The sequence below is a fragment of the Trematosphaeria pertusa genome (assembly GCF_010094035.1).
Source record: "Trematosphaeria pertusa strain CBS 122368 unplaced genomic scaffold BU26scaffold_2, whole genome shotgun sequence".
Taxonomy (NCBI): Eukaryota; Fungi; Ascomycota; class Dothideomycetes; order Pleosporales; family Trematosphaeriaceae; genus Trematosphaeria; species Trematosphaeria pertusa.
In genome coordinates, this window is record NW_022987213.1 from 2,165,894 (window position 1) to 2,179,758 (window position 13,865).

A 13,865-nucleotide genomic window follows, 5' to 3' on the forward strand; every position below is an offset into this window, starting at 1 on the left:
TTTGCTTGTCAACTTTCTCCCGTTCGCGCTCCATAACTGTGCCTCCGTCGCGCATCTGCAGAGGGTCCGGCCGCCAAGCCTCAGGGGCGGCAGGTCTAACCGAAGCCAGAACTTCACGCGTCTGAGACTTCGACGCCGCCAGCTCCATCAATTGACATGCATGCTCGCTTTCCCACCTTCGCTCAAGCTTTCAGAAGCTCCACGCCATGGATGCAAAGCGGCCGGGCGGCGTCGCGGCCCCAAATCGCCCAGTTCGTGTGCAGGACCTGCCAGCATAAGTTCTCTACACGTGCATCTTCCATCTTCCGCAGGATCGCACAGGCTTCGAGAAGAACGCTTTCTAACGATGCCAAAAAGACAAAAGAAAGGCGTAGGTCCCGGAGATTTTTCAACATAGACAATACTGATGAAAACAGGTTATCCGTCCGAACTCTTGATCTACGATGCAGGCGACACCCGCACCGCGTGGGTGAGCTTCTGGAAGGGGATGGCACTCCTCCAGTTCGGAAGTACTGCTGTCTTTCTTGCACCCATACTGTATCATAATGAGAACGAACCGGATCCGAACATTCGGCTGCTCCAAGCTGTGGGTGGTAAGTTGTCTTGTTTTCCTGTGTTCCATCTCGACGTGCCTCCAACGCAGCCGATTATCCCGCTCTCATTTGATGCTCTTGTTCCCTCAAATCAATCAAAGATCCGTTGCTCTCATTCTATCTTTGTGTTTCCCCGCGTCATCTTTCTGTCCAGTCTTCAAAGTCACGAGCAACATCCACCCGTTCTCCTTTCTATTCTACTCCCCATCGTCCCAACATGAACTTACACCACACCCTCAGTCGCCCTCCTCGGCGCCATCCCCACCGCCCTCCTCTCCTACATGACAGCCCCCTACGTCCGCCAAGTCTACCTGCACCTCCCGACCAGCGCCGCGCGCTCCCGCGAATCCCTCATGGCCTTCGCGCGCAACCTGCCGCCAAGCACCGCGCTAAAGTTCCAAACCCTGCGCATCTTCCCCCTCCAGAAGCACACGTCCGCCTACCTATTCGAACTGCGTGCGCTCCCGCCGCGCCGGCTGCGCTTCGCGAACATCGAGCTGCCCAAGAACGACGTGTGGAGGAGGAGGCAGGCGGAGAAGAGTCGGTGGCAGCGGGTAAAGGAGTTTCTGTATGAGAGGAGGTTTAAGTTTTATGTTAAGGAGGGCAGGGCGTATACGGTGAGGAGTGGGGTGCCGGGCGTTTGGGAGGCGGTGGCGAAGAGGATTCAGGAGCAGACGCTTAATGAGGTGAAGAGGGTTGGGCAGAAGAGCGGGAAGGTGGTGCAGAGTGTGAAGCCGGTGAGGTTGGTGGGTGATGTGGAGAAGCCGAAGGTGGTTAAAAGGCAGACTGCGAGGTCTGGGATGAAGTAAATAGCAGCACTACGAGAAAGGACAAGCGATATGTGGAAGGTATCAGGGCGGTATGTATCATACTGATGTGCGTATAGACAGCTTTGTATTATAAACCATTTACCGGACAAACTGGTATCAATCTGCCGAAGATAGAGCTAAACGAAAGACCTGCAGCAATCCAGTGAACGACGAACTACCGCCTTCAGGCACCATCAGCTTCCATATGCATCCTCACATGATCTCATGTGCACCACTCATCAACAACCTATTTACACAAGCTCCGGCTTCGTGTCTTCCTTGACAACCGGCTTCTCCTCCGTGATCTCGCCACTCGGAGTCTGCGTAACACCGAGCCGGGACAGCAACTCCGTAAGCCCAACCTCCGCGTGCACCTCAGCCCACCTCTCCTTCTCGCGAGCCGCCACGCCCACAGAGCCGAACAGGATATCCATTTCCTCGAGGGACAGGCCCTTGGTCTCGGGGAACACGAGCCAGATGAAGGCGGCGCCACCGAAGGTAAGCAGGCCGAAGAAGATGTAGGTGCCGTAGGTCATGGTTTCGAGCATGTCGGGGGTGACTTGGCCGACGATGAAGTTGTTCATCCTGGAAAGCAATCATTAGCAATATTAAACAAATGGATTGGAATGCATGGACTCACCAGTTGGATGAAGCACCTAGGGCAATGCCATACGGACGGTTCGATAGCGGCCAGATCTCCGAGATGACGATCCAGGCGCAAGGACCCCAGGAGTAACCGAAATGGACGACGAAGAGCCACACCATGACGACGGCAGCCCAACCAGCAGCGGTATGATGTTCCCAGTCGTCCTGGTTCTTCGCGGTGATGACAGCCTGAAAGGGTCAGCAGCTACCCACGTCTTATCATATCCCAAACTCACAATAATCATGTGGCACACCGCCATGCCAATGGCACCAATGATAAGCGTCGGCTTCCGTCCCCAGCTATCAACGTACATGACGGCCGGAATCGTTGCGAGAAACATGGCAATACCGACCACGCCCGTAGCCAGCAGAGAGACGGAATTGCTCGAGAGACCAAGCTTTCCGAAGATAGTGGGCGCGTAGTACAGCACCGCGTTGATTCCCGTCCACTGCTGGAAGAACATAGTCACGGTAGCGACAATAACGCGCTTGAACATGGCCTTCGTCGTGAACAGGCTGCCGATAGCGACCCACTGGAGCTTGAAGGTCGACCACGCAGACATGTCCTGCAGATGCGGGAAGTTCTCCCGCAGCGTCTTCTTCTCGAAAAGCGATTGAGCTTTGATCTCGGCGAATTCGAGCTCGATGAGTTCATGGTCGTCGCCTAAGCCGCGCAGTTTCGAGAGCACGTGGCGCGCTTCGGGTTCGCGGTCGTGGTGGACAAGCCAACGCGGGGAGAAGGGCATGAAGACCATACCGACGCCAAGGAAGACTGCGGGTACAAGTTGCAGGCAGAGAGGTAGGAGCCAGGCGGCTTCCTTTTGGGAGCGGCCGGTACCGCCGATGTAGTTCTAGTAGGGAGGGTTAGACTGTTGGTTGTGCTAATGCGCTTGGGATATGCTTACCGTGCCGTAGTCGATCCAGAAACTGATCATGATACCGAGAGTGATGGAAAGCTGCTGGAGACCAACAAGCGCACCACGCACCTCAGGAGGAGCAATCTCGGCGTTGTACATGGGCACAATCATGGAGAGCGAACCGACGCCCATACCTGTTCTCATCAGCATTGTTTCCGCATATACGCCTTTCGCGAAACCCACCAGTGATAAATCGACCGGCGAGAATTGAATCATGGCCCGCGGAGATGGCGGTTGTTTGAATAACGACTCCGATGATGAACACGGCGACATTGACGAGGATGGCGTATTTTCGGGAGAGAATCTCAGCCAGGAAACCAGAGTACATAGTACCGAACCATGCACCGAGTTCGAGAATAGAGACGAGCCAGCCCTGCTTCGAGGAGTTCCACTCCAGGGTTTCTTGGTTGGTGATGTAGTCTCCCATGTCTGTGTACTGCAATTAGCGGCCTACATCCCAATTGGCTCTAGACGAGATTCCAACTCACGCTCTTTGAAAGAGGTCATAACCAGGACACCAGAGAAGACACCCTGGTTGTAACCATACAACAGACCACCCAAGCAAGCAAAGCACGCAATTCCGAAGACCTTCAAGTTCTTGAGCAGCGCCATCGGACCGGCAGGCGTAGCGAGAGCTTTGCGGCGAGCCATAGCGGCTGCCTCCATGTCGTGACCCGATCCACCAACGGGAGCCATTGTGTCCAGCAAGCCCACTCTCTAGGCGTCTAAAATGAAGTCGTCTATGGGGAAAGCAAGAAGGTTCGGAGAAGAAACGAAAGGAGTTCTTGAGATCGGCAAAACGCTGCAGCAGAACGCGACCTTTTCTACTACACCCTGCCCAGGTGGCCCGCGCCGCGACACAGCATCTGCAGGCGTAGGGATATGAATAATATGGGCCCTAAACCAACCCCATCCTCGGGTAGCTTATTGCGGCCAAATGGGTCGAGCATCGAGAGACGCTGAATGGCCTGCCCGTTGGAACCGTAGCTCTATGGCGGATAAATTGATCGGTTAAGCTTATTGGCGCCAGTGCTTGAAGGAGTCGGCAGCTCAAAAGTGACATGCTTCATCGCCGGATGGGTGCTGTTATTGCCGTCTGCCGGGGCCGAGTGGCTGATCGGTAAGCCTGGAGAACACTAGAGCCCGCTAGTCTGCCGTCTTGAGAGACTGCCACCGGGTTTTCGATTTTCACACCACGTCAACAGCGCGACGCATGCTGGAGGGGCGTTGCGAGAGTCCGCCGCGAGACGCGCGCAGATCTCAAGCTGCACGGCCCAAAACTCGCAGGCCTTCCCATCCTGCACGATCCATGTCGCTTCAAGCAGATAGGAGCTCGTCGCACAAGATATATATACGAGCAGAGCCAAGCTTCGAGAAAGATTGAAACGCCTTCCGGGTGTTTTCCCCCGAACGCCCCGCGTGCTGATGTGGAGGTAGCGGGAGCTAATCGCAGATCATGGCTATTCTGCCTAAATGCACATTCATTGCTGACAGCGCAAGTTGTGTGGGATTCCTGGGCGGGGCAATCCGGGTTATGGGAAGAGAAACATGCTGCTTGGGTGGAGAGATGTGGGACGAGAACCGAGAGCGCGAAAGGGTTGCAACGACGGGGTGCAAGCGTGGTGGGAGAAGGATGGCAACTGGATCGTGGCCCTGGGGAAGTTGCCAGAAGTGAGGAGCCGCCTAGCTGGTTTCGGATTAGCGCCATCCCGATTCCGCTTTTGAAAGGAGTCCACACCTGGGCACGCTGAGTAGTGAGGATGGACGGCAGATTTCAGGCGTCATGCAGGGCGTACGCCTTTTCTTGGGACTAATTTGATGAATATGCGCCGTCTCCACGGGGAATAATCGCCACGGATGGGGAATTCGAAGACGTTGCAAGACTACGACGATGTGGCGTCTTAGTGGCTGGACTACGATGCATGGCGCCATCCTCATTGCTTGGGAGCTGCGGTTCCGCGACCACATCACATTGCAAGGCTGTTGCTGGCAGGTGACATGCTTCATGGGTTTTATTTTTTTTTTGGCAGAGGTTCGGAGAGCAGCACCCCCTGGCCTATCACCTTTTTGCTGTCCCGCACCGTATGTTTGCTCTATCATGACATGGCACAGCTATTTCCTGGAATTCGCGCGAAAAAGAGAGTGAGGTGGGCAAATGACGACGCAGTGGGATGGGCTGGAGAGGAATCCAAAAGACAAAAGACGCTTGATAATTAGGAGAATAGCAAACAGCAGTAGAGGAATGTGACGTCGAATTTGCCGCTTCCCCTGTTGCAAGTTAGTGCCGTGGCGCTTGTCTAGAGTTAGTTAGACTGGAATTTCACGTGTCGGAAAATCTCCCTTCGCAGCCAATCAAGAAACTTCTATCTCTTCCTTCCTAATTGTCTGCTTGTTCATCTCTCACTTTCTGCTCTTTGGCTAACGTACGCTGCGGACCTTTTTATCGGTAGAGGGTACAATTTTTCCTTTACCCAAGTTAGCAAATTTAGTAATTTAGAAAGGGGAAGGGTTCACTAGAGTTTCTGGACCTGGAGGCCACGAAGGCTGGTCCACAGACGTGAAAATGTGATATCGTCCATTGCGATATGCTAGAAAATAAATATCTGTGTTGTACTCGCTCTGTAACTTGGCAAGCTTCTTGTCAAGCGTTTTCATTTGCTTGTGAAAATTGTTGTTGGCGGCTCGCCTCGCCTTGAAGGGCGTAAGCACGGGTAATTTTTGCTGCGAAGACATGGCTAACTTGGGCTATGCGGGATAGCATAGCATATTCAAAAATGTGTGGATTCGATAAAGCTACATATCTAGGAAGTAGATTTTCAGGTTCCTGTTTTACTTCCCCAACGGTAACCCCGGGGGGCCTGATTCGACCCCTTCACCATTTCTAAATAAAGCAGAGCTCAAAAACGGCCCCGGCTTGGCATACTTTGTTTCTTCGCCTTGCAGCCTGTATGGAAGCATCCTTCAATACTCTTTCTCCCAGCCTTGCTCTGCAAGCCTACGCAAATGATATCTAACCGCCTCTGCTTTCCCGCACACAAGCGACACAATGTGGTACGTCGAAGGAGCCTAGGTTAGGCCAGTCTATTTGCACCGCATCACAGCGCTAACTTAAAGCGTTACGCCGGCCATTCTGAGATCCATTGGCTGAGTCTGCCCGGTAATGGTTTTCTATGCATCACTCTATTTTCATCGCGCATTACTTCATGGCAGTCAGAGTTTCATGTACGCGCCTGATTAAATCCTTGTCTGAGGATGCGCCGCAGTGTTACCACTCAGAAGTGTGGGGGCATATATAAGACAAGAAGATGTGACTATACGTCTGTATTGCACCACCCCAATTAGCCATTCACAGATATTAGATCCCCTTTCTTCAATCATTGGTCGATATCAAATCGATTTACGTTCCCGGACAACCTCATCTTCCAAAAATTCACGTCGACAATGTCTAGCTATGGATACAATGTCTACAAAGTCCAATATACACTGGGAATGCAAGACCCCATAATGGGCAATGAGACGAGATACCACAATGTTCTCTTTGTTGAGACACAAGCAGACGGAGGGGGACAAATCTTTCAAGTCACTGGTGATTTGGTCTCGGGTATGGAATATGAAAACAAATCAGGACAAAACCCAGAACTATCCCGTACCTACCATGCAAAGACATACCTCGGACGTATCCGCTACGAAGACTATCCGGTGCGTTTGGACCAAGTCCTGCAGACAGTGCCGCCACCTCATCGTCAGAGGGCATTCAATCCTAAGACCATGGCCACTGAGCAAATCAAACCGGACGGGTCATTCTACGAAGTCAATGAGGAGAAGCCACCGTACATCAAATGTACCGAATGGACCGAACAACGAGCCCTCCCAGCATTGTATCAGCATCAGCTGCTGCACAATGATCTAGAACAAGCGCCGTTAGGGGGAGGTAGTAGTCAATCGCAAACTGCCCAAGCCGGGACCACCGCTGCAGCACCGGGTACGGGTTGGGTATGGGACGAAGATCGGAAGCGTTACCGTTACTGGAACGGCCAAGATTGGGTTTGGCAGTGATGTGCCTGAGAGACGACTGGCCGAGTTTAACGTGACTTTATGGTTGAAAGTTGAGACACGTTGCCATGAACGTCCGGAGGAGGGATCATGTCTTGTATTACTCGTCTATTCTAGAATCAGCTCCCTGTGGAAGATTTCTGTTGGATGGCTCCGTGCTTAGCAAGCTGAGACATATCAGAGGTAAATGCGAACATCAACGCTCAGAATATGAGGTCTTGATGCACCAATTTCATGACTGCCGCTTCGCCGAGCCAAGGTTCTGTTATTTCTTCGATGCGCTGGGACCAGTCGTCATCCCATCGTACACCTTGCAGAGCAGTAAAGTATTCCCAATAAGATGGGAACCAGCCAGCCTCCTCCCAATCTATTAGGCTGACCGTTAAGCCCTGCGATGAATCCCGATGCACTATCACGTTCTTTCTTTGCAGGTCTGAATGCGAGAAAACAGGCTTATGACCAACCAATATCCTTCCAAGGTTTCTCTCATAGAAGTCTGCCTTAAAACTATGCGTCTTCATGGACCGGAGCCGCTTTACTAGTGCTGCATTGAAGTGGTCTTCCGAGTCGAATGGACCACATATCTCTTTGTCGCCATCGGGGCTATAGAACAGATAATGGTGGAACCGGCCATGATCAACACTTCCGTAAAGCGGAGGAGCTGGGATGCTTCGGATTGATGTGATAATTCCGTTTAATTGAGCACAAATGTCAGATTTCTCGAAGTCCTTGAGGGTAGGCCACAACTGATCGAGTAGCACGCCAGGCATGTGCTGCATGATTAGGCAGACATGGCCCGTACTTGCTATACGATACATTGCGTAGAGCTTCGGCAAGCTATGGCAAGCTTTTAGGTGGTGCTCGAGAAATAGAAGTACTTGGCCTTCAATCTCTTTAACACCACGTCCGTATTTGACAATGAAGTGAGGCTCGACCGCAACCACTCTGTGATAGGATGTATCGTTCCGAAACACGGCTGTTGATTCGAAGAAACGAGATTCCATAGGTAGAGGGGCCGGCAGTAGGTCGGGTGGTTTGAGGTAAGGTAATTGAGCAGGCGCCCAAGCCATGGTCGCTTCCGAGCTGTAGGCTCCGTGTGTACGCAATCGTGGCAAGACGTAGGGGGAGGCACTGCAAAAGACAGTTGGCTGACCGACGAATAAGTTTTTTTCGTAGGTTATCGCTATGGACAACGCGTTGAATTGGAATGTATCATGAACAAGGAGGAATGGAAAGACGTGGTGGAGGGCTTGGAATGTCCAGCTCGAAGCGCCGCCGAGCTATTAGTTGGCCAATTCGGGAACCGCCGAGGTGGGGCAGTTTAGGCAGCCGCCAAGGATAAGCGAGAATTTGTGCCGAGCTTATTTCCCTGCCTCTTAAGAGCGCAGTGTTTTCGCGAGGAGCTAGAGTTAGGCTACCTAGGCTATATATAAAATACAGTGTAAGGGAGCCAAAAGGGAGCTCGCAATGAGATGGTCGATAGGCTATTTACGTGCCGGTCGCTTGCGCTGAGCCTCGCTGCGGAGGATATCTTTTATGCGGCCGCGGCGTAGCTTGCGATCTGACCCCGTATGCGGATGTGTCGCCGACGCATCGGCAACGGAAGCTCTCTCTGTAGTTCTCTATTGAACATAATTCTATCTGTACCTAGTGTCACATTGCCATCTATTGCGCTTTGCCCTTTATAATTGGCTATGCAAAGAACTCACCACTACTAACTATCCTATATACCGTTCTGTGGCCTATATATAAACTCATGAAGTTCTTCGTACGCCTTCTTGAGATCGTCATTAATAATGATCTTGTCATGAACGCCTGCCGTATCAGCATACTCTAGCTCGACTTCAGCCCTAGCCAGCCTCTTCTGAATGTCTTCCTCGTTCTCGGTGCCGCGGCTCCTAAGGCGCGCCTCAAGCGTCTCGAAGCTCGGTGGCTTAACAAAGATGTAGCGCGCATGAATGCTAGAGCTCGCCCTCATCTGCTGGATGCCCTCCATCTCGACCTCTAGTACGACTACTAATCCCTTTGCGATCTGGTCTGCAATGGTCTTTTTGCTAGTGCCGTAGTAGTTGCCACCGAAAAACGTATGCTCCACGAAACCGTCCTGGGAAACTAAGGAGGTAAAGGTAGAAGGGGAGACGAAGAAGTAGGTCACGCCCTCAACTTCACCGGCCCGCGGCTTGCGTGTCGTGTGCGATACGGTTAATGCGAATGTATCGGGGTGTGCGTCGAAGAGCTTTTGACAGAGAGTCCCTTTGCCGGTGCCTGAAGGACCGGAGATGACAATGAGTCGGCGATCTGGAGGGGGCGCTGTGGTGGGAGGTGTTAGTCTGCATTTCTGCCTTAATATTGAGGAATAGACGGACTGGGAGTCATTTGCTGAGAAGATATACGGTATGGTGTAATATGCACGTCTCTTCGGAAAATTTACCGTCGCGGCTGCTGCAACAGCAGCAGCGTGCATTTGAATCTCAATCGTGAATGAGACGAGCGACAAGGCTAAACTCGTTTCGGCCTAGGGTCGGACTTTGCGGAGTTGACAACACACCCACAACCTACGGCCTTTCCAGCCATTCGACGTCAAGCAATCATATTCCATCCGCCCTCCGTGTATCCATCTGTCTCTTGCGTTCTCCTTCGTCCATCGACTGCTTCTTTCCACGTGCTTTTGTGAACCGAGCGGGATCGCGCCAGATTGAGGCAGTTTCCTAACCACTTCGAGACACAGGCGTAAGGAGCACCCTGTTGTCTCGTCCTCTCCACACAAAGCAGCCCCAAGCGTATCGATTGCGTACCTAGGTAGCAAGATGAGGGGCTCTTCAGGTGTCGCCGCCACTTTCTGGTCTTTTCTCTCCATCTCCTCCAGCGTCCTTGCTTTGGAACAACAGCCTTTCCAATTCGAAGCCATGTCTGTTCCTACGTACACACTGCCGCCGCTTCCATATGCATACGATGTCAGTGCAGCCGCTCCTCTCGTTCTGCTACCCCGCAGTCGTCGTGCTCACAGTGTCTAGGCATTGGAACCCCACATCTCAGCGCAAATCATGGAGCTGCATCACGGCAAGCACCACCAGACATACATCACAAATCTGAATGCAGCGTTGAAGTCTCAAGCGGAGGCTGTTCACGCTGCCGACATCACTACCCAGGTCGCGCTTCAGCAGGGAATCAAGTTCAACGCAGGCGGGCACATCAACCACTCCCTCTTCTGGCAGAACCTCGCCCCGGCTAGCTCTGTAGACGCGAAGAGCTCTGCCGCCCCGAAGCTACTCAAGCAGATCCAGGCGACATGGGGCGATGAGGCGAAGTTCAAGGAGGCCTTCAATGCCGCGCTGTTGGGTATTCAGGGTAGCGGCTGGGGCTGGCTCATCAAGGTCGAGACGGGCAAGGAGCAGAGACTGGCGATCGTAACCACGAAGGATCAGGATCCTGTAGTTGGAAAGGGCGAGGTGCCGATCTTTGGAGTCGATATGTGGGAGCATGCATACTATCTCCAGGTGAGTAGCAGTGTCGCGCCGAAGTGAGTCAATCGGAATGCTAACTGTCATCAGTACTTGAACGGCAAGGCTGCGTACGTACAGAACATTTGGAATGTTATCAACTGGAAGACGGCGGAGGAGCGCTTCCTTGGGACCCGGGCTGATGCGTTCAAGGTGTTGAAGGCCTCGATTTAGGTTATAGTCTAGCAGTCACCCAGAATCCATCTGAATATCTTTATATGCTTAGACCCCACATCTTGACAGCACAGCATTCAATATGCGAAACTTAGTGAGCACCGTGGTGTCTCTGGGCAAGGATCCCTGCGGTTGGTGCACCATCTGGGTACTCTCTCAAACGTGCTCAACGTGCTCATAAACACTCGTATAGGTATGTAACAAAGCACAACAGACAAACGCATTGTTCGAAACGAAGCCAAAAAACCTCAACCTACACATCACTACTCACACATCACTTGCCTCCTATTACCGTCGCCGCTACAGCTCTACCACTTCATTCAATATGTGCTTAGGAAACTCAACCCGCGTGAGCCAGGGGGGCTCTATTGCAGTATTACGGCCAACCCGGCATCTCGAGCAGGCCGACACCAACGCCCATATGCTACTACTTTTCTCGAACCGAACAGAAGCCCTTATAGGTTGCGCCGGGATACAAGTCGAATTCCAAGGATGGGAAGGAAAGAGCAGCGTCCGCCGGGATCGCTGTTGGGTTGTTATCCAGTGAGATCTCCCCCATATCCTTCCTCCGTGTTGACAAGCTCACAGACAATCCTACAGTCACGACGGCGATCTCAGCGCTTCCGAAGCTCTTCCCCCCAATGCTTTACCTCAAAAGCCTTTGTTCTCATTCTCGCTTGACGCAGCCTCTACGCAGACTATGCAGCTTCCCCAGAGGCTCGAGCTCGGCGTTGGAGATGCCGGACTCATCGGACGGAGAGTATCGCTTATGACGAGCTCGAGACAAGGGCCTGTGACACTTGCGGAGGGCATCATGGGTTGGAACTAGCCTGGCGCCGTTCTTCGCTTTGGTCTTTGCTTTGGCATTTCTGGGTTTCCTGGATGGTGGGTCGGTTGCATGCGTCGGGTTCGGTTCGCATAGCTTGCCCGGGTTGACGGCGTTGGGGTTGCATCTGGGTCAGGCAGAAACTCCGTTATCGGGAACTCAGTAGCAGCAAGTCTATACCATTTCTCTCCTAGTGTGAGTATTCCGGGTCGATAGAAGCTTGGGAAAAGTGATGCGCACCTCCTTGAGTGGGGTCTATTTGACGCTAGTGACCAGATCCGGTCTAGGGCGTTCGCACCAACCATTGCACAGCAACTCTACTCCAACGTCGACCACACAACCTCGAACACCCGTCGTTCTTCGTAGACTTTGACTCCTCTGTCTTCTTCGCGCTTCAGAACTTTCCTAGAATGCAGCAGCGGCACACAATACCCGAACCCTCGGGACAACACTCAACCCCCGCTCTTGGCGGCTAAAGCTTGATTGCAACCGAACCCAGGCGGAACGTCATTCACGCAGGAACGCCTTGCGATAAGTACCCCAGCCATTGCGCTTTCAGGAACGTTAATGCACCTGCCTCTTCCATATCTTCTGCCAAGTGATAACAACCGGGCGTCTTGCGATGAGCTTTGTAAGCCGGCGGCGGTGAACGCGTATGAATGGGGTCGTGCGGAGATCGGCGGAGAGGATTTGGATGAGGGGTTGATAGGTGGGATGTGCGAAGAGGAGGTATAAAGAGGGTGAGGCTGTACCACCTTGCTTCTTGCAGGATTGTCAGTCGGAATCAATTGACCGGTGGCTGTGCTCATAATGCGGTTCTCAGGTTTTGGTATTGCGGCACTTGCGACTATCGCCGACGCAGCGCCCACATTCCACCGAAACCAGGCTCGTCAGAACGTGACGACTGCCAGTGAGCGACTTGGTCTGCAATGGTTGGGCGGGAACAGCAGCCTTCCCAAGATCCTGTGCGTTTTCCTTACCAGACATTGCGAGTGGCATCCAGACTGACTTCAATTAGCGTCCTTTACACCGGCGGTACGATTGCTGGAGGCTCGATTTATGGAGCTTTGGACGACACGCAGTATGGCCAGCTTCAGATCACCGGCGAGCAAATCATCGCTCGAAATCCGTATCTGCTGAACCATACTCAGCTGGCCGTCTCGAACTGGACTACCGAGGATGATGGCTCGACTGGAACGAACGATGCCCTTGTTATGAACATGACGCGTTTCGCTCATGATGCGCTATGTTCCGAGGACAGCGACATTGACGGTGCCATCTACACGCACGGTACAAACTCGCTCGAAGAGACCGGCTTTCTCATGGACCTCCTCGTCAACTGCGGCAAGCCCATCGTTGCCGTCGGCGCCATGAGACCTTGGACTCACCTGAGCTTCGATGGTGATGCGAATTTCTTCGATGGCGTGATGTTGGCCGCCAATCCTGAGTCGCGGAATCGCGGTCTTATGGTGGCTTTCAATGCCCGCATCATTCCAGGATTCTGGATCACGAAGCTGCATTCTACGAATCCGAATGCGTTTGGCGCGACAGCAGGAGGTGATCTAGGACTCTTCATCAACAGTTTGCCCGTCTTCTTCAATACGTACGACCCTCTCTCCACCGTCAGTGTTTTACAAGTGACAAAGCTGACTCTTGTAGCCCTTCCCAACCCATCTTCAAGCATGAGTTCTCTATCGAAGAAGTCTCCAGCGATCCATCGTACCCTGCTCTCCCAAAAGTCGACATTCTCTATGCCGCCCGCGAATTCGACGGCAAGCTCGTGCTCGATGCGCAAGCCAACGGCGCCCAAGGCGTTGTTATCGCTGGTACTGGCAATGGTGGCATTCCCAGCGGCGATGATGAGATTGAAGAAGCCCTGGAAAAAGGCTTGCAGATTGTCGTTGGAACGAGAAGTCCTTTTGGACCTAGCAGTCCCGCTAGAACGCCAACGTACGCTAAGTCGGGCCTTGTACACGTTATCCAGGCAAGGATCATGCTGCAATTGGCCATCGCGAGTGGGTACAACATGAATCAGACCATTGAGCTGTTCGAGGGGAAGTTCAGGGAAGATATTGGGCAGTCCTGGAGTCCAGGTAGCTGACCGCGGTGAGTGATCTTGCTTTAGTAAAAGACTAATGAGCGAGATGCATCATTTGATGCCGGAGAGCAATCCATCGATACGAACTGTGAAGTAATGAAATGTATATGTTTTCATCAGGCGCTGAATGTGCCTTCCTCGCAGCCGTGGACGGACGGTCTGAAGTGGTTAGCGTCAAATCTGTCCATCGTTCGCACCTGGGCAACTTCCTTCATCTTTCACGGTATCTTCGGCAGACGACCATAAGTCC

General features: G+C 52.8%; 9 protein-coding genes across 9 annotated transcripts; 5 read left to right on the top strand and 4 right to left on the bottom strand.

Annotated features, from left to right (window-relative positions):
- Positions 1 to 206: 206 nt before the first annotated feature.
- Positions 207 to 1,569, top strand: BU26DRAFT_559434 (uncharacterized protein; the record flags this gene model as incomplete). Its single annotated transcript, XM_033832702.1, has 5 exons — positions 207 to 251; positions 358 to 370; positions 417 to 593; positions 834 to 1,330; positions 1,480 to 1,569. 5 exons carry the CDS (start codon positions 207 to 209, stop codon positions 1,567 to 1,569), a joined length of 822 nt encoding a protein of 273 aa, XP_033689780.1.
- BU26DRAFT_145085 (general substrate transporter) lies at positions 1,528 to 3,911 on the bottom strand. Its single transcript, XM_033819891.1, has 6 exons — positions 3,453 to 3,911; positions 3,148 to 3,393; positions 2,953 to 3,098; positions 2,284 to 2,898; positions 2,043 to 2,236; positions 1,528 to 1,987 (listed from the first exon to the last, which is right to left on the bottom strand). Exons 1-6 carry the CDS (start codon positions 3,658 to 3,660, stop codon positions 1,654 to 1,656), a joined length of 1,743 nt encoding a protein of 580 aa, XP_033689781.1. The 5' UTR covers positions 3,661 to 3,911; the 3' UTR covers positions 1,528 to 1,653.
- On the bottom strand, positions 3,912 to 4,793 carry BU26DRAFT_145084 (uncharacterized protein). Its single transcript, XM_033819890.1, has one exon. It carries the CDS (start codon positions 4,670 to 4,672, stop codon positions 4,163 to 4,165), a length of 510 nt encoding a protein of 169 aa, XP_033689782.1. The 5' UTR covers positions 4,673 to 4,793; the 3' UTR covers positions 3,912 to 4,162.
- Positions 4,794 to 6,468: 1,675 nt separating this feature from the next.
- BU26DRAFT_393904 (uncharacterized protein) lies at positions 6,469 to 6,813 on the top strand (the record flags this gene model as incomplete). Its single annotated transcript, XM_033822730.1, has 1 exon — positions 6,469 to 6,813. A coding segment is annotated over one exon (345 nt), but the record flags the coding sequence as incomplete, so codon positions are not given.
- Positions 6,814 to 6,899: 86 nt separating this feature from the next.
- On the bottom strand, positions 6,900 to 8,259 carry BU26DRAFT_514632 (uncharacterized protein). The gene has a single exon (XM_033827879.1). It carries the CDS (start codon positions 8,085 to 8,087, stop codon positions 7,221 to 7,223), a length of 867 nt encoding a protein of 288 aa, XP_033689784.1. The 5' UTR covers positions 8,088 to 8,259; the 3' UTR covers positions 6,900 to 7,220.
- A 481-nt stretch (positions 8,260 to 8,740) lies between these two features.
- BU26DRAFT_559438 (guanylate kinase) lies at positions 8,741 to 9,393 on the bottom strand (the record flags this gene model as incomplete). Its single annotated transcript, XM_033832703.1, has 2 exons — positions 8,741 to 9,327; positions 9,384 to 9,393. The coding sequence occupies 2 exons, from the start codon at positions 9,391 to 9,393 to the stop codon at positions 8,741 to 8,743; spliced, it is 597 nt and encodes a 198-aa protein (XP_033689785.1).
- Positions 9,394 to 9,608: 215 nt separating this feature from the next.
- On the top strand, positions 9,609 to 10,691 carry BU26DRAFT_514634 (superoxide dismutase mitochondrial precursor; the record flags this gene model as incomplete). Its single annotated transcript, XM_033827880.1, has 3 exons — positions 9,609 to 9,971; positions 10,032 to 10,514; positions 10,569 to 10,691. Exons 1-3 carry the CDS (start codon positions 9,825 to 9,827, stop codon positions 10,689 to 10,691), a joined length of 753 nt encoding a protein of 250 aa, XP_033689786.1. The 5' UTR covers positions 9,609 to 9,824.
- Positions 10,692 to 11,016: 325 nt separating this feature from the next.
- BU26DRAFT_416412 (uncharacterized protein) lies at positions 11,017 to 11,520 on the top strand (the record flags this gene model as incomplete). The annotated part of the gene is made up of 2 exons (XM_033823158.1): positions 11,017 to 11,234; positions 11,292 to 11,520. The coding sequence occupies 2 exons, from the start codon at positions 11,017 to 11,019 to the stop codon at positions 11,518 to 11,520; spliced, it is 447 nt and encodes a 148-aa protein (XP_033689787.1).
- Positions 11,521 to 12,327: 807 nt separating this feature from the next.
- BU26DRAFT_416393 (Asparaginase/glutaminase) lies at positions 12,328 to 13,618 on the top strand (the record flags this gene model as incomplete). Its single annotated transcript, XM_033823156.1, has 3 exons — positions 12,328 to 12,482; positions 12,536 to 13,120; positions 13,177 to 13,618. 3 exons carry the CDS (start codon positions 12,328 to 12,330, stop codon positions 13,616 to 13,618), a joined length of 1,182 nt encoding a protein of 393 aa, XP_033689788.1.
- Positions 13,619 to 13,865: the final 247 nt, after the last annotated feature.

Coding starts and splice junctions, on each gene's coding strand:
- BU26DRAFT_145085 (XM_033819891.1), bottom strand. CDS start 3,660: ATGGCTCCCGTTGGTGGATCGGGTCACGACATGGAGGCAGCCGCTATG. Junction 2,899..2,952: donor TCTGGATCGACTACGGCACG/GTAAGCATATCC, acceptor CCTCCCTACTAG/AACTACATCGGCGGTACCGG. Junction 2,237..2,283: donor CGGTGTGCCACATGATTATT/GTGAGTTTGGGA, acceptor TGACCCTTTCAG/GCTGTCATCACCGCGAAGAA.
- BU26DRAFT_145084 (XM_033819890.1), bottom strand. CDS start 4,672: ATGGCGCTAATCCGAAACCAGCTAGGCGGCTCCTCACTTCTGGCAACT.
- BU26DRAFT_514632 (XM_033827879.1), bottom strand. CDS start 8,087: ATGGCTTGGGCGCCTGCTCAATTACCTTACCTCAAACCACCCGACCTA.